Genomic DNA, 25968 nt, shown 5'->3' with positions numbered 1-25968 from the left:
TGCGATTTCACAAACACTGTACTGTTAACACTTGTTTATGAAACGAACGCTGTGCTATAAGACAAATAAAATAATCCACTGAATATATAATACTAGATGGATTAAGCATTAATGAGGTTTAGTCCAATATTCAGGAACTATGTCCATTAGAGAGCTCGTGAGTTTGAATGTAGGCTGAAACAAAAAATGGCAGATCAAGTAATGGAAACGGGGAATATGCGTTCGTAATCAAAACGACTGAAAATGAATATGGAATAAAGGTAACTACGTCTTGTATGAGCTACAAGAGCATGAGTCACGTTAAAAAAAAAAACCTTTATCTAAAAAATCTTGTCTAAGAATATTAGGAGCAGTGGAGCACGGGAAAATACGTTGGTTCCATAAGCTGACGAGATAATGATGAAGGGGAGGTGGAGATGGCTTGGGCACGTCCTCTGCACCAGTTGCCATTTGGCCGTTATTTCGGCCAAATTCCTCAAATTTGGCCGCATACACAATTGACTGGCTGCGAAAAATGTAGACATTTACGGCCAAATTATTTGGCCGGTTTTTGGCCGTATAGCGTACTGAAACGATTTTATGCTCCAAAAACCTATAATTTCAGTTATTTCGGTTTTCCTTTACAAAATCCCACTCGTTCTTCACCAAAAACACTACACAATTCGCTCCAAATTATTGTTTACATTTTGAACAGCTGACTGAGCCTTGAGTCACAATGAGGTAACATCTGTTCAAAAGAATTAGGAAATTATGTCATGGCTTGTCTCACAAAACCAACAAGCAATGCTGCTGTGGAAAGGATATTTTCTTCGATAACATGTGTCAAGAGTAAATTAAAAAATCGTCTTAGTTCGAGAATGTTGGAAGACACCAGTAGGATTCGAACGCATCTGCAGTTCGTTGGAAAATGCTGCAAAGATTTTGAGGTATCTCAGACAATGCTCGATTTATTTAGCTAGGTCAATTTGTATGACAAAGAGGAACCAAAAGCCGAAGACGATTTAATAAAAAGCAACAAATCCAGACCAGAATGAATCAAGACTGCAAATACAGCGTTTATGATAAATATGGGAAACAGCGAAAATTTAAAAAAGTAATACATGAAAGCTGATGTGTGTGATGTATTTTATGTGTATAAAATTCAAGAGACAAAATTTGAGTGTATGCATGTAAATAATAACCTAAGGAGGCTACAGCTACTTTAATACTTTCCAAAAAGGTGGGCAGACCATTTGCTCTTATTTATTATTATAACAATTATTATGTTTTATTAATATTATTATTGTTTGTATATATATATATATATATATATATATATATATATATATATTACAGTCAACATGCGTAATCAGTCATTACGCCGTAATGACTGAAATTTCAGTCATCACACGTAATGCACTTTAGCGGACACCTGATCCCCTAGGAGCTAGTACTAAACACGCGAAACAGTGAGTCACCTACACTGTTTCGCCGGGTTTAGTACTAGTCCCTGGGGTCAAAATGCATTTCGCGTGTTTAGTACTAGCTCCTGGGGGATCAAATGTCCCTAAGTGCATTACTATGATGACTGAAATTTCAGTCATTACACGAATGACTGATTACGCTGCTATGACTGTAACATATATATATATATATATATATATATATATATATATATATATATATATATATATATATATATATATATATATATATATATATATATATATATATATATATATATATATATATATATATATATATATATATATATATATATATATATATATATATATATATATATATATATATATATATATATATATATATATATATATATATATATATATATATATATATATATATATATATATATATATATATATATATATATATATATATATATATATATATATATATATATATATATATATATATATATATATATATATATATATATATATATATATATATATATATATATATATATATATATATATATATATATATATATATATATATATATATATATATATATATATATATATATATATATATATATATATATATATATATATATATATATATATATATATATATATATATATATATATATATATATATATATATATATATATATATATATATATATATATATATATATATATATATATATATATATATATATATATATATATATATATATATATATATATATATATATATATATATATATATATATATATATATATATATATATATATATATATATATATATATATATATATATATATATATATATATATATATATATATATATATATATATATATATATATATATATATATATATATATATATATATATATATATATATATATATATATATATATATATATATATATATATATATATATATATATATATATATATATATATATATATATATATATATATATATATATATATATATATATATATATATATATATATATATATATATATATATATATATATATATATATATATATATATATATATATATATATATATATATATATATATATATATATATATATATATATATATATATATATATATATATATATATATATATATATATATATATATATATATATATATATATATATATATATATATATATATATATATATATATATATATATATATATATATATATATATATATATATATATATATATATATATATATATATATATATATATATATATATATATATATATATATATATATATATATATATATATATATATATATATATATATATATATATATATATATATATATATATATATATATATATATATATATATATATATATATATATATATATATATATATATATATATATATATATATATATATATATATATATATATATATATATATATATATATATATATATATATATATATATATATATATATATATATATATATATATATATATATATATATATATATATATATATATATATATATATATATATATATATATATATATATATATATATATATATATATATATATATATATATATATATATATATATATATATATATATATATATATATATATATATATATATATATATATATATATATATATATATATATATATATATATATATATATATATATATATATATATATATATATATATATATATATATATATATATATATATATATATATATATATATATATATATATATATATATATATATATATATATATATATATATATATATATATATATATATATGGGATGTAAATTTGGCTGTAAACCAAAACCTGTTTGGTCGATTCGGCCGTGAAATTTACAAACTGGCCGTAAGGCCTCCGTGATCCGGCAACCCGAAGTTGCACCACCCAGCACAGTATCAGCTGAGCTCCTTAAACTGGGCATCAGAAGAGTTGCAAGACCCAGTTTTACTTGAATGAGACCTCAAGCAGGAGGCTGGAGGTTTACGGAAATGAAAGCTTATGAAAGACCGAGTGGTGGAATTTCAAAAAGGCCCTCTGTGTTCCAAAGCGTTAGAGGGTAAAACTTTACTTCAGTTGCTTGGCCTGATTCCCGCCAGTCGTCCACCGGTTCCTCATACATAAATAGACATAACCTTTCCTATAATGCCAGGTCCTGACCTAACCAGATCTTACCTACCTAACCTAAGTTAGGGCGACGTGCCTTGACCTGGCCGGGGGGCTTTGCCCGCCCTGGCCACCCCAAAAAAAAGACGCTGGTAATTTTTCGGAAGACTCCAGCCAGCCATTTTGAAAGACTCCAACTAGCCATTTTTGCATGAAAAACCATTTTGGTTTTTCATCCAAAAATGGCTAGGAAATGACAGGGCATTTAAAGAACCTAAAAGTACCAACCTAACTTACCCTAGGGGTATTTACCGGTTGAAATTTCGCCGTATTAGCTATGCATGGGGCCGGGGGTCCGGTATTGCCATATCTTATAAGGCGTAATTTGATTAATTATTTTTCTCTGTTATTAAGCATTTGCGAAGGTTGTGTATTGAAACAATTTTTTTTTGTTTTTGATGTGTATTACCCAAGCAAAATATATATTATGTGGGAGGTGGGTGGAGTCTTCCGAAAAAATAACAATGGCGTTAACCTGTCCCGGTCGGCGACTGGCGGGAATCAGGTGGCACAGCTAAAGTGAAGTTTTAACGTGTCGGTGGTACTTTTAACATAGTCGTAGCCTCCTTAAAACTAAAACTAATCAAGAGGTGGCTGGAATCTGGAATTCTCAATAAAACGAACGTGGTTTCTGTTACAAATTACAAATGACCGACGGTAGCTTAACCTAGTGCTTAACCTAAGCCTAGCCTAGCGGAAAAGGTTGAACCAACTATATGTAAAAATTCACCGTTACTTACTCAAGAAATTCCCTTATTCGTTTATGAGCAGGTGTTGACTTCGATCCACACGGTGCACGATGATCCAAACGTTAACACGTGAATGAATTTCGGTCTCGTGCCTCTGTCATCTTTATACAGTAGACACTTCCCGCTGTTTCCTTTGGTTACTAAGAATCGTGATTCGAAAGCAATGCTTGTAACTTTGCTGTCATTTACAGTTTTCCATTCTTGCTGCCACTTACAGAATATATGACGTCTTCGTTAAGTCTAAGGCACCGTCACTTTTATATTTTAGCACTGTATTTGAAAATAAACACGAAAAATGTTTGTTCACCAAATGACGTACCGACTTCCGACGTGACACTCTCGCGAAATGTCGCGTAATCTCGCAATGACCTTAGAGAAGACACACTCCTGGGAGGGACTGCTTGCGTTTTCTGGTCATAGTTTTGCGAGTGCATGGAAATTGAGTGATTGATGTCTGAAAATTAGGCTACAAAGCCAGGCATTGGACCACTTTCAGCTATCCGGTGCTTAAGACACTGAAAAGTGAAAGCTGGAGTGGAGTGGTTGGGCAGCAAAATAGAAGGAAAGAAGCAGGAATGGAGGCATGAAAACATTGGACCATTCTACACTATGGGTTTGAAACGGTAAGTTAGTTATTTCTGCGTTAGTAAAACATTTAAATGTCCATTATTTCAAACAGTGATATATTTCCGAGGACCCACTCTTGAATATATTTGTAAATTTAGTGTTTTGCGTGTGCAGCCAAATCCCTTGAAGCACATGCGAGTGGGAAACAGTAGCCATCTTGGCAACATACGTATCTTAGTATGCATAGTGAACTGGTCCCAAACGGTAACCCTCGAAGGATACCTTTTCATATAAGATTATTTAAAGCAACTTCCAGAATTTCACCTGCTTTGTGCACTGAATTTTCGATCTGCTGTTCTTGAAAGGGTCTAACAATGTCAAATAGTGCGAGGAGTTGAGGAAAAATCGTGTGTCTAGAACTGATCCCATTCACCGCTCAATTTTCGCTGATAGATCGGCGGACTTGATATGAAGCGGACGCTTCATTAACAGACAAAGTGTCCATCCCAAAAAGACCTTGTACTGCGTACCAATGGACGATCTAATTGCAGTATGAAGCGGAGGTGTATGTTTTCATTAAATTGTCAGATTATTTTATATTGTCATCAAGGACCCCAAATCCTATATGCAGAAGGATTATTTTTTTCACTACAAACAAAACTAGACAGTTACTGAACTTTCAATTCCTCACCACTCGGTATGTTGTGATTAAGCAAGGAATACCCTATTTACTGATTACATTTTTTTATGATTCAGCAGCACGTTTCATGAATACAAGCACATGATTAAGAGTTTCTGTGTTGTTTGGAGTGTTTTTGAGTGATTGTAAGGTGTTTTTGGTCATTGTAATGTGATAGTCTGTGTGCGGGATGTGTGCGTTACTATAGAAATGTGTCATGACTTGAAGTACAACATTAGTCAGGGGCCGAGTATTTGACGCAGGGGCTGTATCATAATAAATATAAAATAATCCATATGAAAGATGCGTTTTGGGTAATATATACTGGATAGCTTTTTATATCCTTGTGCTGGTGAAATATTGGACTCTGGGAGGTAAATAAAAGGGGATGAGATAAGGATGGAGGCACTCATTTGTGAAAAATTGGAAGATTGACCCAGCAGCATGGAAAGGGACTACAATTTATGTGATAACAAAGAAATGAAATTGTGTACAAGGCGAAAAGAGAATCCGTGTGAAGCCGAATGCATTTATTTGAAGGACTCTGTTTGTGTTCCTGTTTGTATGTGTGCGTTTGCGCTGGGATGAAACAGCAATAAAAAGACAATTGTTCTCTGTTGCTTACCTTGTCTCAATATGGAAGAACTTCATGCCTGTAGGAATCACGTTTGCAAAATGCAAGTCAAAATGAGGATACTATCAGACAAAAATTAGGATTGGGATGGAGAGGAGAGGAAAATTAAGTATAAAAACAGTGGTACAATTATATTTGCTAATAGAAACATAACATATAAAAAACACGCTTTTATTAAAATTCACTAATAAGTAAAAAATAAATTTTTGAGACGCCAGGATTTTCTGACAATTAATCATGTCAACGAATATAAAAGAGTGGGCGTCAAACATGGAAGAAAATGCAAAAGAAAAGAAATATATATATATATATATATATATATATATATATATATATATATATATATATATATATATATATATATATATATTTATTTCTTGTAGCAATTCCTTCCATGTTTGGCTTCAAGCTTTCATTTTTGTAGAGATAATTAATTGTAAGAAAATTCTGGTGTATCTCAAAAATTATTTTTTACTTTTTAATGCATTTTAATAAAAGCGTGTTTTAAAAACAATTTATATATTTTTTATTTTATACTTTTTAGTTTTGACAGAAATTGTAACCGGATTATGATTGTAACTAACGAAATTAAATGTATCCTGTCGAGCCAAAGAAGGTTTGAAAAATCCGTAGAGTTCTTAACTTACTCTACCGAGCCAAAGAAGTTGTGAAAAATCCGAAGATTTCCGTACAAATCCTGAGATGCTGGGAGAGGTCACTGTAGGGTCACTAGAGGTCATCACTGACCTACCGACCATGTAAAGCTGTAATGTCACCGGGATTGAGCAACCACGCAAAATTTCAAGTCAGTCAGACAAAGGGCACGGGTCAAAAATTGAGTTTCGAGATTTGACCCAAACCGATGGACAGACGCAGAAGTCGGTTAAATAAAAGTATGTAAAAATATGATTATGCTTTGATATGTAAAATTAAATAAGGTTGATGCTTGGGAACATTAAATATACGACATCCTAGGAGCTGAATGAAACGTTAAGATATGTGGCGAGCAGATAGTTTTTCTTAATGACACACAGCGAACTAATTCTGCAGGAGAAGTACTTTTGGAAGGGTAAGGTGGCCGTCGTGGCTCCAGGAGCGTGAGCCTGTGCTGGCATAAGACCAGCTTACCAACAACAATCTTGGATTAAGTATTGCTGCCAGTCAATTGGGGATGTAATGAGATAAGATTTATTTACATATATATACATATATATACATATATATATATATATATATATATATATATATATATATATATATATATATATATATATATATATATATATATATATATATATATATATATATATAAATATATAATGTGTGTGTGTGTGTGTGATCACGGTGCAAAACAAACCAGGCTCACAGTTCTTTTCATAAATGTTCGTTCAAAACTTCACTGCAAGTCACCTGAAATTCAAAAACGAAAGAGCATCATTTGAATTCTAGTCCTATAGATTATTCATATTAAGGGAGTAGGTGATAATCTTCAATTGGAAGTTTAACAAACGCAATGCGCTGTGCATTATACGCAAGTAACATCCCTCTGTTGATAAGACGAATCATTTTACAAAATAAGCAGCATTTTGTTTCCATTTGCCGCGCACCCGTGAATGTAAATAAAAGGAAAGTTTCAAAATGATCAATCAATAAGTGTGACAATAACATAGATTATAAAACAATATAAGGGAATAGTTTCAATCGCTGGTTACAGGGGCGTTTTTCAAAGGTGTCGAAATCTCGTGGCCCTTGTACTTACTATGCAGGGAATGTTACTGTCATCAGATTTTCAAACTCATTCAATCATAATGATCACACATGTGTTCTTGATATGGGAGTCAAGAAACGCGATCATTATTCTGGTTGATTATTTGAAATGTTTGCAGGTTTTTTTTGGACCGGGGCAGGTTCTCCACCGGTAATTTCTCATTACCATGCACAATATCATTTGAAGCAAACTAAGAAAGTAAAGGCAATCAAGAGGTAAGGGGTTCATTAACATGAAAAAGTGCAACAGAAATGGGAAAGTGCTATAATAAATTGCCAGTTTTTTTTTTTTTTTTTTTTTACGCTTCATCATGGCATTCAGACAGAGCGGCTGCAGTAGCTGAACTTTGCTCACCAAGATTTTCAGTAGGCCTACTGGATGAAACTTGTCTCGATGAAGCATTAAAAAAATACAGGCAATTTATTAAAGTACTTTCCCATTTCTGTTGCACTTTTTCATGTTAATGAACCCCTTACCTCTTGATTGCCCTTACTTTCTTAGTTTGCTTCAAATGATATCGTGCATGGTAATGAGAAATTACCTGTTGAGAATCTTCCTTGGTCGAAAAAGCCTGCAAACATTTCAAATAATCTACCAGAATGATGATTGCGTTTCTTGACTCCCATATCAAGAACACATATGTGATCATTATAATTAAGTGTAATTTACCTAGGAAAGCTGAGAAAGAAAGCAGCAGAAACGTTTGCGGCAAAAGAAGAGGATTCCAGTTTTCGTAGACGATGCTTCCGCATGACACCAACTAAGCGTAGCCTACCTCGGACTCCTCTAGTGAGGAGATGATTTTGCTTACTTTTAACGGAATATACAGAACAACAAGATTTGGCTTCATACCAGGACATTCAGAGTTAACCTCACCATTTCTTTTTTTATTATTATTAAAATCGTGTTTAATTCCGAATTTTTGTTTTTGTTTTTGTTTTGTTCGCTTATGATTAAACTAAAATATAATGTCAAAATGTTCACTTTAAGAAGACTGCCGCGCGTGTATATCAGAAAATTGGTAAATTCTCAGAAAGGACTAAACTTTTTAAATTATATTGAGTGAGTGAGTTATAGCCTACTGATCAAAGGACAACAATAACTGATTAGTAGTGCAATGTGATTGGAAAGCACTATAAATTGATATAGGTATCGTCATCTTTTGTTTGGCTTATAATCTACGAATTGTGTTTCAGATTAAATGTATTTATCATTATTACTATTATATTTTCTCACTGATACTCATAAGCAGATGCAGACTTAACTAGAAAATGCTAAAACGGAAGAAAGTATTGAAACTATGAAGGCGAAGACTGAAAAGCCTTGTGTGGAATTTCTGTGGTCTTCTTGGGAAGGCGCTGACGGAATGTTAATGAAGGAAGACTTCTGGAGGAGGTTGAAGGCCTCCTGAGGTTTGTGGCTACAGGCAGAAAACAGAACACAAGACTTAGAATTGCTGGGATGTTTAAATAAATGCCAGTACAGTGTCAGTGTCATTCTCATTCTATAGATTAGGGCCAACAAGTGGATATGCTCCTACGTATAGCCTACTGCTCTGGGCGCATAAGTGGAATTCCGAGTCTCAGTGGATATATGGGACCTTTCCTAGAACCCTCGGGTCGTCATCTATGACTAATATTTCTTGGGGGTCATTATCTTTATGATATTTACAGTCTTTTGTTTATGTTTTTACGGTCATCCCCAACGGGCTTGTACTAAAGGCTCCGCAAAGGTGGATACATACCCTGTTAAAACCCTTGGAGGTTACTATCTACGAAAGAACCGATATATGTTTCCAGAGTATCAGTGACTTGGTCAGTTTTAAGGACTAAACATCTCTTGACCAGTGAATAGGCCAAAAGAGCAGAGGCTAGGGTACTGTTGATACACTCGTGACGAAACACCGAGTGCACGAGGGCAGAGCAACTGGGAGAACTGGCTATTTGTTGAGTGAAAAGTAGACCTATAGACAGGCGGGCGGGAGTAAAAGAAGAGAGAAAAGAGAAAATGAAAATCAAGACGTTTTCTATTCAGTTTTGTCTGTTTTTTCGTGTATTGATTTTGTCGTTAATCCTTGAATTGCAGATTTTGGTTTGGTTTACAGCCTTTTTTCTGCCTTGATATGGTCTATCTGTACTGTTATTTTTCCTCATGTTTTTTGCAGTTGTCTTCATTCCACTTTATTGTATCTGTTGCCGTTTTTACACCTTTATTTTGCTCTTTCTTGTATTTTTTTATCTTTTCCCGTTATAACTTCAGTATAATTTCATTACTGCATTTTTTTCAGAATCATTGTTAGGCCTTGTAATACGGGGGTAAGCCTAACGATTTCCTTACTGGGTAAAACACGTTATATATTAGAAATCTAATTTCAGTTTGTCTGACAGGTTTATAATGTCTTCTATAATTAACACCGCAATTCTAAGGCGATCGCTAATGACAGGACCCACTTATAGGCTAATGGTATTCTGAAACTGACCACTGCTCGCGCTAGATATTCAGTTAATCAATCTTCTCAATAATTTGAGGATTTATTGTGTCCCTGTTCTTTGCTGACTTTTTTGGTGTGCTCGATCTTCGGTTTGACTCACTGTATAACTGATGACCTTGAAAACAAGACAAGATAGTGGATTATTGCTTTTTTCACAAACGAGTATGTAACCAAGGGAGTATGAGAATGAAATCTATAAAAAAAAAAAAATCAAGACTTGCCTATCCGGTCTTGCACTTAATCAGTCTGCATGTTAGTCAATGCCGTAGATGGCGGCTCCTTCTTTTCAAAGTTTCTTGATCTTCGACAGTTGGAAATATGTTGGGTGCCACGTTAAGGCTACGTATTGCTTCTAAGGCTTCCTGATACACAGAAACGATATTGATGGCACATGTTTGCAATACTGCTGTTTCAATACTTTTGTTCAAGTCTGGACTCTATGCTACGACTAGACATAAAGCCCAACCGCCAAATTCTGGTTACAGTTTCTAAACAGCGTCCCGAGGTCTTCATCTTGGATGCACAATTGCTCCATTTTCCATAAGTTATGTTTCAGTTTAGGAAGCTTACTTGCACTGTTGCATCTAGTCTGCCCCTTTAGAGTCAGTGCCTACCTCCCGTTCCGCACTGACAGCCCTATTACACCTAAATGTCGCTGTGCCAAAGTTATGGGTACCAGAGTTCCCTCACTCCCTTTTCTGTGAAGCTCTGGAACAAACTTTCTGATTGTGTTATGGATACTGATGCCAGCCAGGTTGAGAGAGACTGCTATGGTACCATCAAGCACCTTCTTTCTTGTCCTAATTTTCTAGATTTACGTCTTAATTGTTGTTTATGTACAAGAGTGCTAGTTTGTTTGTTTGGCAGTTTCATCTTGATTTTATTGCTCCTTCCTTTGTTTGGTAAATTTCTCCCCTTTTCCCTTATATGCCTCTCTTCTTAGGTAGCTTGTTTAATGAACTGAAGGCCTTTTCGGTTCTTTTTTTATGAAAGTGCGCGCGTTAGGAATAACAATTTTCGTTTTATTCAAATCTCTATGTGCATTAATACCCAAATTTCCATGTGTATTATGTAATCAGTATTATAGTGAATTTAACTTTAAATAATTCAGATATATATATATATATATATATATATATATATATATATATATATATATATACCATCATAATCGTCATCATTGCCTCTAATACCGTGTGGCACCTAAAGCATCTGTGAAATTCTGCCAAGTACATCTTTCCTGTGCTTTCACTTTCAGACATCACCTGTCACTTCCATCCTCCTGTCTCATTGTTGTTTTCCAAATAGGACTGGGTCTCCCAGCTCTTCTGTTACGTACCCTTTTTCCCTGGAAGGAGGGGAAGGGTGCGAAGGACATGTCAGAGTCATCTCATCTCCCCTTCTTTGTTTTCTCATCTGCATGATGTTCTTCAATCTTTACTCTCATATCAATAAAATCTTATTTCACTGTTCTACTGTAGAGTCCCACACGGACCTACACAATCGTCCGTCTTACCTGGCCGTCCGAGCTCATACCCTATGGGCGGGCATCCGCTCCTCACAGCAAGCATCTCCCGACATACGCGCCGAGCCCACGCAAATAAGAAACTCAGCTGACACCATGCATCCTTATTATGCAATGCTGTTGTTCATAATGATATCACGTCAGATGTATCATTCCTAATAGACGCAATACAATGTCAGCTTTCCAGATATATTTATCAGAACTCTGTTCGCATTTTGTATATAGAATTATGTGCCACTCTCCATTCTCAGACAAACGCTGTTGACTGTGTGCCAATCTCTATTTTGCTCGCCTCTTGTCAGGCACTACATTACCGCTAGCAAGAGCCCTTGACCTTTCTGTTGTTGTTTTCAAATTGTTGTTGTTTTTGATTAAGCCGGCTTTATGCCAGCACGGGCCCTTTTTTAGAGCCCGCGCTGGCTTAAAGCCAGCTTGATAAAAACAACAACAATTTGAATAAATCAGTAAGTTTGTAGATGCTGGTTCTTACTCACACCTTCGCTGCACTGCCATGATGCATGGCCACAGAGCAATACAGATCGTTATGACTCATGTAAATTCTTACTACCTTTTGGAATTTCAGCACCTTTGATTTCTAAATCTGATTCATCCTCTCCAGTATTTTATTTGTCTTTTTTTTAGTCAATCTCTATTTTACAATTCAACAGAACTGTATTGAATAACATTGTGCATAAATATTTGAGGGATTCAGCCTCACTAACCCATTAACTATTTTTCTTGCAAGACCTTCCTTGCTATGGTCTGTGGGTGCTGTAAAATGCCTTCTCGTAATCAGTGAAAGGCATTTGAGCGGGAATTTCAGATTCCATACACTGTTGCTTGCAATATGTCTTAACACAAATTTTTGACTGGTGCAACCCCCGCCTCTGCTGACATCAGCTTGGTCATCTCTAAGCATCTTAACAATTGATTTCCCCAGCCTAATATGAATAAGCTTACTGGATAGCCTCATCACAAACAATGTTAAGTGCAGTGCCTCTATAGTTACCTCATTGTTAATACTGTTGGTGCTGTATTTCTTTATTTGTGTTCTGTTTCAGTTGTCACGGATGTTCACTCCTGATAGTGTCGTTTATAGTTACACATACCGTAAACATATATAAGGATATACATATATTATGAATTTAATTACACACACACACACATATATATATTCCAACGACTCCAGTTGACGAGTCTACCCACTGAGCCATCTTGATGGCTCAGTGGGTAGACCGTCGACTGGAGTCATTGGAAGGTAACTGTGTTGAGGGATCGAGACCCGATATATATATATATATATATATATATATATATATATATATATATATATATATATATATATATATATATATATATATATATATATAATATATAGGCTTCGTCTCCACCTTCCATATTCTGCAAAAACTCTGATTAGTATATGAGGTAATATTTCTTTTCCAGCTCAAATCATCTCTGCAGTGATTCCATCTCCTAAGATTCCTCATTACTGATTCGACGTCATAAACCCTGAAGTCATTCATAAGAACACTCAAGTCTTCTTCAACTTCTGGTATGTCAATTAAATTATTTCTTCATATCTCTTATTCATACCTTCACAAAACTATTCCGCTCAGCCGATATTTTCTTCTTTTCCCAATGTTATTTTTGATCACGCTTTCTGTTTCTTCATTCTTTTTCACATGTTTATGCATATATATATATATATATATATATATATATATATATATATATATATATATATATATATATGTATATATATATATATATATACTAGTTGACCAACCCGGCGGTGCCTGGAAGAACTTTGAAGAACTCAGAAAAATTTTCCTCCATCCCCTTTGAATTGTGTTGTCGTGTAAAGTATGTGTACTATCATTGAAAATACTTTTCTTTCCTTTGATTATTGATTCTGTCTTGAATTCATTACTTTGAATAAACATGATATATACATTTATACATATATCCTGGCACTTATCTGATTAAAATGGTGAAAGGGAGAGAGAGAGAGAGAGAGAGAGAGAGAGAGAGAGAGAGAAAATGATTGACTTGCAGTGGCAAACATTCTGGAGTTTTTGCTAGTATGACTTGTTGTTTCACCCCATTCATAAAGGGAATTTATAAATGAGAAAAAGAGAGAGAGAGAAAGAGATTGCAATCATGAATTTACTTGCAACATTAAAAACCTCATAGATAAATTCCGCTCCAGACTGTTTGAGTGATGCCTTGAGAGAGAGAGAGACAGAGAACGTTTGGTAGAGGTAGTATGGCGAAGCTGGTGTATGTGGTGGTGGTATTGCCTAACTACACGATAATCAATTGCAGACCTCATTTAAACAGACTTTATAAGGAATACAGTCACGAAGCAGTCACTATAGCGAATTCTGAAAGTAAAATCGAAGAAGAAACAAACGAATTAATGAGGAAGTTCGCATTTGAACGAATAAAGAAAAAGGAAATCTTGTGCATGTTGACGTCAGTCTTAGACAGCAGCTACTTAAGATACAGTGTACGTTGGCTATATAAATATTAAATTATTATCACAACTGTAATTTCAGACAGTAAAAGAGTTGCAACTGTTTTCAGTTGCCTGTACTATTTAACAAATGTGCTTCGGTTTCCTTAGACGTACTTGAGGGAAAGTGTAGGCCAAAGTCTGAATGGTCTAATATAGAAATTGTCGATAAATGGTGATTTTTCAGTGGATTAAGTACTTAGATATGATGATGGTAATACCTCAAGGTACTTAAGAATTTGTATTTTATTGGCAAGGTATGATTAAATACGTTTGGCTTAAGATGAACACTGAAAAAAAGGTGGTAATATTTTAACGATGGGGTATTTTTATCACAGAAGCATTTAGTCTGCTAATACCCATGTGCAGATGGCGATGGATTTGTTTCGTCTCGTCGATGAATTATTTCTTGATCTCCAAAGTTGTGCCCACAACTACGAAGTTTTTTTGTGGATTAAGTTGTCAGATATGATGACGGTAATACCACAGCGTACTTAAGAATTTGTATTTTATTGGCAAGGTATGATTAACATACGTTTGGCTTAAAGTGAACACTGAAAAAAAGCTGGTAATTTTGTCGCGAGTAATTTTTTAATGAGGGGGTACGTCTATCACAGAAGCATTTGGTCTGTTACTTTTTTCCGTGGCGAGGATTGTAAACCACATTTAAACCGATATAGGTTTTCAGTGTTGATTTTATTGAGGTAATAAACAATTATATTAATAATCTCATAAATTATGATCGGATTTCACGTAAATTCTGGTCAAAAATTGATGTTATAGGGGATTTGGATTTATTGTATAGATTAATCATATGTCTGGCAGTGCCGAGAAAAAATAGGTGGAGTGTCAGGTAAAAAATGAGAATAAACCCAGAGAGCTGAAGGAAAAGGTGATGTAAAAACGAAAATTTCATTTGTTTTGTCTGTTTGTATGTTTGTCACGGGGTAGGGGTTTGATTTTGAGTTATAAACCTTTCTGGGGTGACATAGAGGCCTTGTGCAAAATTTTCTGGGTCTGTCAAGTGGTTCGGATTTCTATAGTGGACAAACAAATATACAAACATTCACTTTTATGTATATATATGCATATATATGTATATATACATACATACATACATACATACATACATACACACACACACACACACACACACACACACATATATATATATATATATATATATATATATATATATATATATATATATATACATATATATATATATATATATATATATATATATATATATATATATATATATATATATATATATATATATATATATATATATACATATATATATATATATATATATATATATATATATATATATATATATATATATATATTAGTTGACCAGCCTGCACCTCCTTGTGCTGACTGTCCCTTTTATCCAGGAATTACTGTGCTGACTGTCCCCATTATCCAAATATTACTGTGCTAACTGCCCCACTTATCCAGGTATTACTGTACTAACTATCCCTTTTATTCAAACATTACTGTGCTAACTGTCCCATCTATCCAGATATTACTGTGGTAACTGTTCCATTTATCTAAGCATTACTGTGGTGACTGTCCCTTTTATTGAGGTATTACTGTTCTGACTGTCCCATTTATCCAGATATTACTGTGCTGACTGTTCCTTTTATCCAGATATTACTGCAGTGACTGTCACATTTATCCAGGTATTACTATGGTGACTGTCCCATTTATCTAAGCATTACTATACTGTCTGTCCCTTTTATCGAAGTATCACTATACTGACTGACCATTTTATCCAGATATTGCTATGATGACTGTCCTGTTTATCCATGTATTACTGTGGTGGCTGTCCCATTTATCCAGGTATTACTGTGCTGACTGTCCCTTTTCTCCAGATGATATTAATGTGGTGATTGTCCCATTTATCCAGATGCTACTGTGCTGTCTGTCCCTTTTATCCAGGGATTACTATGCTGAGTGTTCCTTTTATCCTGGCGTTACTGTGGTGACTGTCCAAGTTATCCAGACATTGCTGTGGTGACTGTCCCCCAGGTATTACTGTGCTGACTGCTCTTTTTATCCAGGTATTACTGTGGTTGCTGTCCATTTTACCCAAATACTTCTGTAGTGACTATTCCATTTTCCTAGCGCTTCGTTGGGTGAGTCGGTAGAGCTGTGGACTGGTACTCGCTGAACCGGAGTTCGATTCCCCGGCCGGCTGATGAAGAGTTGGAGGAATTTATTTCTGGTGATAGAAATTCATTTCTTGCTATAATGTGGTTCGGATTCTACAGTAAGCTGTAGGTCCTGTTGCTAAGTAACCATTTGGTTCTTAGCCACGTAAAATAAGTCTAATCCTTCTGGCCAGCCCTAGGAGAGCTGTTAATCAGCTCAGTGGTCTGGTAAAACTAAGGTATAATTAACTTTTGTCCCATTTACCCCCCACCCCACTAAACCTAAACACACCCCCCACTTAACCGAAACATATTGTATAGAAATAGTCAACACACAATCACATGTAGAACAGAAATAAATTTCTGACTCACATCAGGATCAAAGCCAGGTCTTTCAATTGAAAGGCAAGGGCGCTTCCCACTAGGCCACACAAGTCATAAAAGAAGTTGGAACCTGAGTGCCACTGCACACAAGCTGGGCAAGCTGTCAATGGGGGGTGCTGAAGTTGGGGAAAATATGCTGGTATGCAAGCAGTTAGCTTGCCCAGGTAATTCCTTGTGTGCAGTGGCACTCAGGTCCCAACTTCTTTTATGACTTTTATGGCCTAGTGGGCAGCACCCTTGCCTTTCAATTGAAAGACCTGGGTTCGATCCTGGTGTGAGGCAGAAATTTATATTATATATATATATATATATATATATATATATATATATATATATATGTATGTATGTATGCATTCATCATGAGAGCATTCAGTCTTTAAGTCATGTGACGGCCATCCTTCAGCTGCTGAATCTAGAATGAATGCCTGACATGCTAGTAATAACTAAAACATATTTCTTTCTACACAGTAAGCTCATCGACACCACGTCGGCCCACCTCTCTACACCAGCCGTCCCTCTCCACTGTCTAGTAGCTCTGTTGGAACGTTGCAGCGTCCTTCCTTCCCTTAAGTCCGTCGCAACAACTCTTTCCTCCCTGTCTCTGTCCCCCCCGCCCAAACCCTCCGCCCCCTCTTCCTTCCCAGCATTGCAGTGCTCACTCCTCTCCACTTTTCACTCAGGATGCCCTTACTACCTCCATAAGGGGGTAGTGCCCCTTTGTGCACCTCAGGCGGTGCACTGTAGGCATTACTTAAGGTTCTTTGCATCTCCCCTTCGGCTCCTAGCTGCAACCCCTTTCGATTCTTTTGCTGTACCTCCATTCATATTCTCTTTCTTCCACCTTGCTATCACCCTCTCCTAACAATCGTTTTATAGCGCAACTGCTTTGAGGTTTTCCTCCTGTTACACCTTTCAACCTTTCTACTTTCAATTTCCCTCCCAGCGCTGAGTGACTTCATAGGTCCCAGCGCTTGGCCCTTGGCCTAAGTTCTACATTCCATTCCTTGACAACCATTCTACGCTTACTTTGTCGTATCTGTTTTTATTTATTTATTTTTTTTTTTGTCGTCGCTCCAACCCATCCTACTCCATACGTAAGACACAATTGATTTCAGTTGCTTGTACTTTTTTCTTTCATTTGCATTCACCAAACTCAGTTTGCTTCCATAAAGAAACGATGGTTCTTCCTTACTTTCTCTTTGTCTTCCGTGAACACATTTTTTCTTCCTCCGTACTTTTGCGAATGCTTTTCTGCCTCAACTTCCTTATTGTACAGAATATGTTACCTTTTCTACATTTTCTAAACGAATCTACCGCTTCCATTTTAACTTTCCATAATGACATTCATTACTCCTTCATACTCCTTTGAACATTCACTTTCAAAATTCACCTCCCACATCTAACATCTTTCGCTAGTTAACGCTTAAGCATAAACTAACGTTAGCCACTCTACGCTCTGTGCTTAATGGCTGCCTTATCTATCTATCTATAATAATAAAATCCGGGTGGATCTTTCTTGTTTGTCCGCCCTGGGTGGGGGCGGGGTAGGCAGGGGATCGGGAGTGTAGGGGAGACATGACACATCCACCTTCCTCCTGCAGACCTGTTTGTCCGCCCAGGATGTGGGCGGGGTAGGTAGGGGATCAGGAGGGTAGGGGAGACATGATACATCCTCCCTCCTCCTGCAAACCCGTTTGTCTGCCCAGGGTGAGGGCGGGGTAGGTAGGTAGGTAGGTATGGGACTGGAGTGTAGGGGAGACATGACACATCCACCCTCCTCCTGCAAACCTGTTTGTCTGCCCAGGGTGGGGGCAGGGTAGGTAGGGGATTGGGAGAGTAGGGGAGACGTGACGGGCAGCGCCTGGTTCCAGCGCAGTGTAGCACACACCATCAAGCTCATATAATATATATTTGTTAATCTGTTATTTCGTCCATCATAAGAATTAGACGGCCATATTTACATAACGCATTGTATCTCTGTCATTTCAATAAGCATTATCTTGTTCCATTGATTCACACCCCCTCCTCCTTATCTGGATGCACACAGTACTGTTCTTCCCCTAGCAATCCTCCAGTCATCTGTCTAACTTTCCAGTTAACCCATATTATATGATTATAAGCTCAAGTGAGGAAAAATCAAGATCTAAAAGAGCAAAAAGATTATTTCATGTGAATTCCAGAAAGCTTTTGATTTCATTATTCATCTGGCAATTTATTCACTTATCCATCTTCCCTGACAGATCACCATCTGTTGAAGATGCGTCCCACAGTCACTAGAGTGTGGCAAGCAACTCTGTTATGGTTTTTGGCATCTTCTCACCTCCTGCACCGAGTTTATTGCCTGACGAGTATTTACGACCCTGAAGAAGACAAAGTTGTGGAACTTTTCAGGGAGGCAGACCAACAGGGCGAGGGCAGAACCCTCTACTGGCACACCTCGACGCTCCCGGAGGAATGGAGGAGTCTCAGGCAGAGTGGAGTGTAAGTGACTTTCTGCCATTTCCCAAAGGTACATAAAAATGAGGTTGGCAGAGGACTGCTGCTACATTTGACTCTCCTTGTAGATTTTCACACATTTTGATAAGTTTTGTTGTTTTGGTCTAAATCTTTAGATTTCACTTAGAATATTCTCATAAACACATGAACACATACACACACACTCACACACACATATACAGTATATATATATATATATATATATATATATATATATATATATATATATATATATATATATATATCAATCCACATATAGCACGTTGATTGTGGATTTACCGTTCATCGAAAGGAAAATACCCGTGGTAAGGGCACCCACTCTGACCAGGATTTGAGCCTATGCCTGTTAGGGATAATGAGCTCACTCAAAATAGTTTTTGCAATACTCAAAAATCTCTTAGAAAATGACTTACGAAGATATTATCTAGTCGCTTTCTACTAAGGGCATGAAACCATCTCTTCGCATATTTCGTAATTCATCTGACCTTTTTCATTATGAATCTTTAGATCAGAAAAACACTACGTAGAAAATAATCACATATTGTCAGTGGTGCCAGAGAAAAATTCCTATAATGTAGTAGGTCTAAGGTAGTTAGGCAGCTCGTCAAAAAATCTCTCTCTCTCTCTCTCTCTCAAACTTTTGAGAATGGTTTGTGCACCAAGTAGCATATTTTCTCTCTTGATCGCAGCGACAGTCTTCATGGGGTATAAAGGAGTCATGTCAAAGATCCACTGATCTTGGAGAGCAGGAGGCCTAATGCAACAAGGTCGTACACTTATAAGCAACGTATTCACATTTAACCTCTTTCTCCTTCGTCTGCCCTTCAGTGTACGGCTATTTTGTTGATGCTAAGCTGCCAAGCAATGTCGTTTAGCAAAACGTTAGTTTCACGGTATTTAGAGGTCAATAGCCCTAGAGATGAGGTGCTTGTGTTCACCAGTTTTCCATCGTGTCTGTGCGAGTCAGTTGACTTTTGATGTCAGGGGTAAAGGCGAGATTATGGAACGTACTTTTCCTTTTATTCTAGTGTGTTGGCATCATTTTGGAAGTTATATTTCTTTCTACATGCAATTTCGACATTTATTAGATATCAAGTATCAGTAATCATGCTTCATTTTTCAATTCGAGCTTTGGTTTCTTCGCTGACCTTTCTTCCCAGCAATCTAGTGAATTTTTCATTTTTTTTTTTTCTTTTACATTTTCCGCAAATTGGGCTTTCCGTTGCAATCTATCATATAATGCTAGCCGTATAATTAATAATGATATTCTAATGAGAAAAAAAGAGTTTCACCGTGTGTCTCGAAAGAATAAGTCATTGTTTGGTGAACGAAAGCTGCTGGAAAGTTGGTGTTCGATGTTTGTGAGTGAGTATGATGGCATGCTTATCCGCTCAGAATCTAGATACCTAAATGTTGACTTCGGCTCTGTTGTAAATAATCCTCCCGAATTCAGGTTTTGTACTCTGAATAAAAATGAGAATGTCTCCTTCATGATTCCTGAGTGCTGAATACACACACACACACACACACACACACACACACATATATATATATATATATAATATATATATATATATATATATATATATATATATATATATATATATATATATATATATATATATATATATATATATATATATATATATATATATATATATATATACATACTGTATATATGTATATATATATATATATATCACACATAACCACAGGTGAAAAATAAGAAACAGGGTGTAGGTCCTGGCCGGTTTCAACTTTAATTCCAAGCCATTGCCTTGGCTTGGAAATAAAGTCAAAACCAGTCAGGACCTGCACCTGTTCTAACTTGAAATAAAGTCGAAACCAGTCAGGACCTACACCCCATTTCTTATTTTTCACCTGTGGTTATGTGTGATAAATGAATTACATACAAAAGAATAATAATCATCATATATATATATATATATATATATATATATATATATATATATATATATATAATATATATACATATACACATACATATATACATCTGTGTGTGTGCGTAGGCGTGTCTGTATTCGTGTATGTATAATAATTTATCAACAGTCTTTATAAATATAATTTTTAAGCTCAAAGTTTCAAACCAATTAAGTGTGCCTTCCCTTCAAGACTAAGTTATTCCTGAGGTGCAGTGAATTCATTATTAGCGGAATATTTGTGACGTAACCTTTGAAAATATAAATATGTAGTGTAAAATTGGTCGCAAACTATCAAACACACACACACATGCATACATACATACATACATACATACATATATGTATATATATATATATATATATATATATATATATATATATATATATTACAGTATATATACTGTACTGTATACTATAATCTAAATGACTCTCAAGTTATAGTGAATTATTAGATAATAAAAAGATATTTGTGGATTAATATTATGGAAAGAAAAAAAGTCATATATACTGTGTGTGTATATATATATATATATATATATATATATATATATATATATATATATATATATATATATATATATATATATATATATATATGTGTGTGTGTGTGTGTGTGTGTGTGTATATATATATATATAGTTATATATATTTTGTCAAGTTCTGAGTCCGGTTGGAAGAGGTAGATTGAATTTTGAATGTAATTTGCCTTAGGGGCTAACACCTAGAGCTCAGAACATAAGCAATAAATGTAATTAACAGCATGACTTACCTTCAAATTACAACTAGTCAAAGAAAATGGGGAGTTCGTCTTTCATACCAGTCGGTTAGATTGAAGTAATTTATTTACATATTGCAACTAGAAATTAATATGCATAGGCTGGCAGTCAAGCAATCAAGGCACATACAACGTGCAATAAAAGGTGTAATAACAGGTTAACACGAATCTTACAAACTGCTTAAGACTGGCCGATAAAACTATTTCACTTTAGCACAATGATAACGCTGAGAGGCCTTACACATGGCCCTAGTGGACAGCTTTTGCAGAAGATTCTTGCACGTGGCAAGATGGAAATGAGTCTTCTAAGGCAGTTGTTTCACAAAGGCAGGGGTAGAACTTGAAGGTTCAGATAACAGGATTCTGGAAAAGAATTCCAGGTCAGCAGTCATTGATACAAAGACTTTCTCTCACATGAAATTAATTATTCACAATGAAGGGAATTATCAATTAGATTTAATTAGCACATGGTAACACTATGGTGGGAATGCTCTAATTATCATCACAGAACAAACTTAATTTAAGCTTGGAACAAGTCATGAGGGCAAATGTGCGTGCGTGCTCGGGTGTGGGAAACAAAGGGGCTTTGTTTGGGAGAATGAGAAGTTGGAAATACTGAAAATGGAGAGAAATTCACAAGAAGGAAAAGAACACTGGCTTTACTTGCAACTTCAAGACGTACCTTATTGCATCTGTGCATGGAGCTCACTTGCAAAAGACGAATTCAGGACGCAGAAGTCCCAATATGTGGCCACTGGTAGTAGGAGAGAACAGCATCAGCTTGGCGGTTTTAAGATTCAGCGACCCTGCGCTATAAAGGTCTGGAGTGGAGTGAGGACGAGAGAGGTCATCGAGATGCCCCATTCAATTCTAGGGATGGGTACAGGACAGTGGTTTTGTCTGGAAGAGCAATAACAGCTAATACAAAGGTCGAAGGGAAATAGGTCTTATAGTTAAGACCAAGGATCAGCCTAGCAGCTCAGTTACTATCCTGACTGGTCCTAATTCCCTGATGGCTTTCTGTTTTCCAATTTTGTACGACATTGGGGTTAGGACGCCTACATCTGTTCCCCTTAGTGGGGTCTCCTCCAGCACCATGAAACTTGATTTCCTAGCTAATGGGCTGGAGGGACGAATTTTCTAAACATGTGATATATATATATATATATATATATATATATATATATATATATATATATATATATATATTTATATATTTACTAACAGGACCTTATTAAAACTGGATGGTGTCTAGCAGAGATATTTATTCAGGAAAAGTTACAAGATTTGTAGGACCAACAGTCCTTGTTGTCAAGTATCTGTAGAATGGCTGGACACGTAGTCCAGCTGTATTTATATGTGTTGGGGAGTGGAATAAAGCCCTTGTTTGTCCAGTTCCTTATGCTGGCTTCTTTAATCTTTTGATTACCCTCCTTCTACTGTGTGGCCCTGCCCTCATGACTCTGGCCTTTCTCTGCCTGCAGCTTCTCCCAGGTGTGCATTTTCCACGCGGTCTCTGGTGTTTTTGCGTTTCTTGATAGGCTGTCTTTAAATCCACTTCCAGATTTGCCTGCCATGACATTGTTTGTGCTTATTTTGAAGGCATTCTCTACAATCAGTCTGGCTGATTTGTTAGTGTTCCTGCACAAAAAAATTCATGTTCTCCCAGTCTATTTTGTGGTCTTTTTCCCAACAGTGCTTGGCAACTGCCAACGTCTGATGGTTGTGCCTTATAGTTTGTATATTTCGTTTTCCGCCTTCTTTGCAGGATTTGCCGCTTTCACGGAAGTAACGCTCTTCACAATCTAGGAACATTTGAAAGGGAAGAATATAATTACAGTCCTGGACAAGAACACTATTACACCCACCAGCAGGAAGCTGGATAATTTCAAACTGATAGGCAGTTATAAAAACACCATGAGGAATAAAATTGTTAGAAGCAAAAAGTCGGTAGAGGGGCCAGAGGTGAGAGGGAGCGTGTACATGGCAGCGTGTCTAGATTGTGAAAAGCGTTACTTTGGCGAAAGTGGGAAATTCCTCAAAGAGGGGCTTTAATCCGCTCCCTCACACATATAAATACAACTGGACTAAGTGTCCGGCCATTCTACGGATACTTGGGAACGAGGTCCTGTTAGCAATGGTATCGATGCAGAGAACAATTGTGTAAGTGATAAAGAATATATATATACTTTTGCAAAACAATTTTAGTATTTTTTTATCCCATTTTTATAGCTTCCCTTTTTCCAGGGTTAAGACCCATACACACACACACATATATGTATATGTGTATATATATATATATATATATATATATATATATATATATATGTATATTTATAATATATATATATATATATATATATATATATATATATATTTATATATATATATATATATATATATATATATATATATATATATATGTAGTATATATATATATATATATATATATATATATATGCGTGTGTGTGTGTAGGTATGAGTATAAAGATATGCCTACCAGAAACAACATAAAGGAAGTCAAAGAGATTATGGGTCTTAATCCTGGAGAAAGAGAAGCTATAAAAATGGGATGAAAAAATACAAAAATTGGGTTGCAAAATTATATTCTCTTAAAATATAGATAATGTTTCTTATTTGGCGTTTCGCTCTATACTGCCAAGCTAGAATATATATTTACGGGGAGAATTTACAGTGAGTTGTAATTCTTCAGAAACCTGCCAATTAAGGGATTAAAAACCCGATCAGACTCATGTGATGGCAACAATATGCTCATGCAAAGGAATTGAAGCAATTAACAGAATTCTTCCAGTTTTTGTAATCAATCTTACATTAGTGTCTATCGGAAACTAAATATAAAGAATATAATGAGTTTTACCGCAGAAGATTGGAAACCTATATGGCCTCCAGCGCTTTAATTATCTTAATTATATTTCAAATTATTTACTGTCAATAAGTCCCTGGAATCGAAATGTGCCGCATAAGAAGATTCAGTTGGTAGTGTAAAAGGAAAATGAGAAAAAAAGTTCAAATTCAATTATACTTTTTTTGCTAACTGAAAACCACAGTAACTGTATATGTTAGCATGGTCAACGCTGTCTGCAAATAGTGAAATTATTTTAAGAAAAACTAATTCATTTTCCAAGCACAACACGGAATAAGATCCATTTTTAAGCAAAAGTGAAACCTAAACGTTTTTTATCTCCAGTATTGAAAGATTAAGTGCTTTTTGCAGATACCATCAACGTAACATCTCTTCATTAGTTCATTTAGAGTTTTTGCAATGCTGCTGGGCGTCGGCTGCTTTTATAAACGTTTCCTTTAGTTATGGAAACAGTGGCACGTATCTCTTGTTAATAAGCTTACGTTGATGTCTTTCCTTTCAAGAACCTATTGTTCCCATAAGGTCATCAGTATTTGCAGATGTTCAGGTCGGTAAATAACACTAGAAAGAAGTTGCAGGATTTTGTGGTATTTGGCACGGGTAGGATATGCCTCCATTACGGGAAAGAGTAAATAATATAAGGCAGCCAATTACCTTTCTTGAAGCCAAACCCCCCCCCCCTTTTTTTAGCAGAAAAAAAGTACCTCTGCAATAACTTTGCACATTC

The 25968-nt window shown here is 34.8% G+C and overlaps 2 protein-coding genes across 4 annotated transcripts in view; one reads left to right on the top strand and one right to left on the bottom strand.

Moving 5' to 3' along the window:
• The window catches only part of Nufip (nuclear FMR1 interacting protein 1), a 252091-nt gene extending 247544 nt beyond the window's left edge, over positions 1-4547 (bottom strand). The window contains exon 1 of the mRNA XM_067082926.1: positions 4410-4547. The gene's annotated coding sequence lies outside the window, so the exon portion shown is untranslated. The remainder of the gene's footprint in view (positions 1-4409) is intronic.
• Positions 1-25968, top strand: part of LOC136826048 (uncharacterized) — a 158030-nt gene that overhangs the window by 81506 nt on the left and 50556 nt on the right. The window contains exons 1-3 of one of the 3 annotated variants that reach the window (XM_067082938.1): positions 4902-5041; positions 13529-13637; positions 19384-19624. In XM_067082938.1, the coding sequence (XP_066939039.1) occupies positions 19401-19624 (224 nt within the window). In that variant the 5' untranslated portion in view covers positions 4902-5041; positions 13529-13637; positions 19384-19400. Of the gene's footprint in view, positions 1-4901; positions 5042-13528; positions 13638-19383; positions 19625-25968 lie in introns of those variants that run through there. The other 2 variants (XM_067082937.1, XM_067082939.1) reach the window with 2 other exon arrangements.

This window comes from Macrobrachium rosenbergii, chromosome 40 (genome assembly GCF_040412425.1).
Source record: "Macrobrachium rosenbergii isolate ZJJX-2024 chromosome 40, ASM4041242v1, whole genome shotgun sequence".
NCBI classification, from domain to species: domain Eukaryota; kingdom Metazoa; phylum Arthropoda; class Malacostraca; order Decapoda; family Palaemonidae; genus Macrobrachium; species Macrobrachium rosenbergii.
This window is presented reverse-complemented; position numbering and strand designations above follow the sequence as displayed.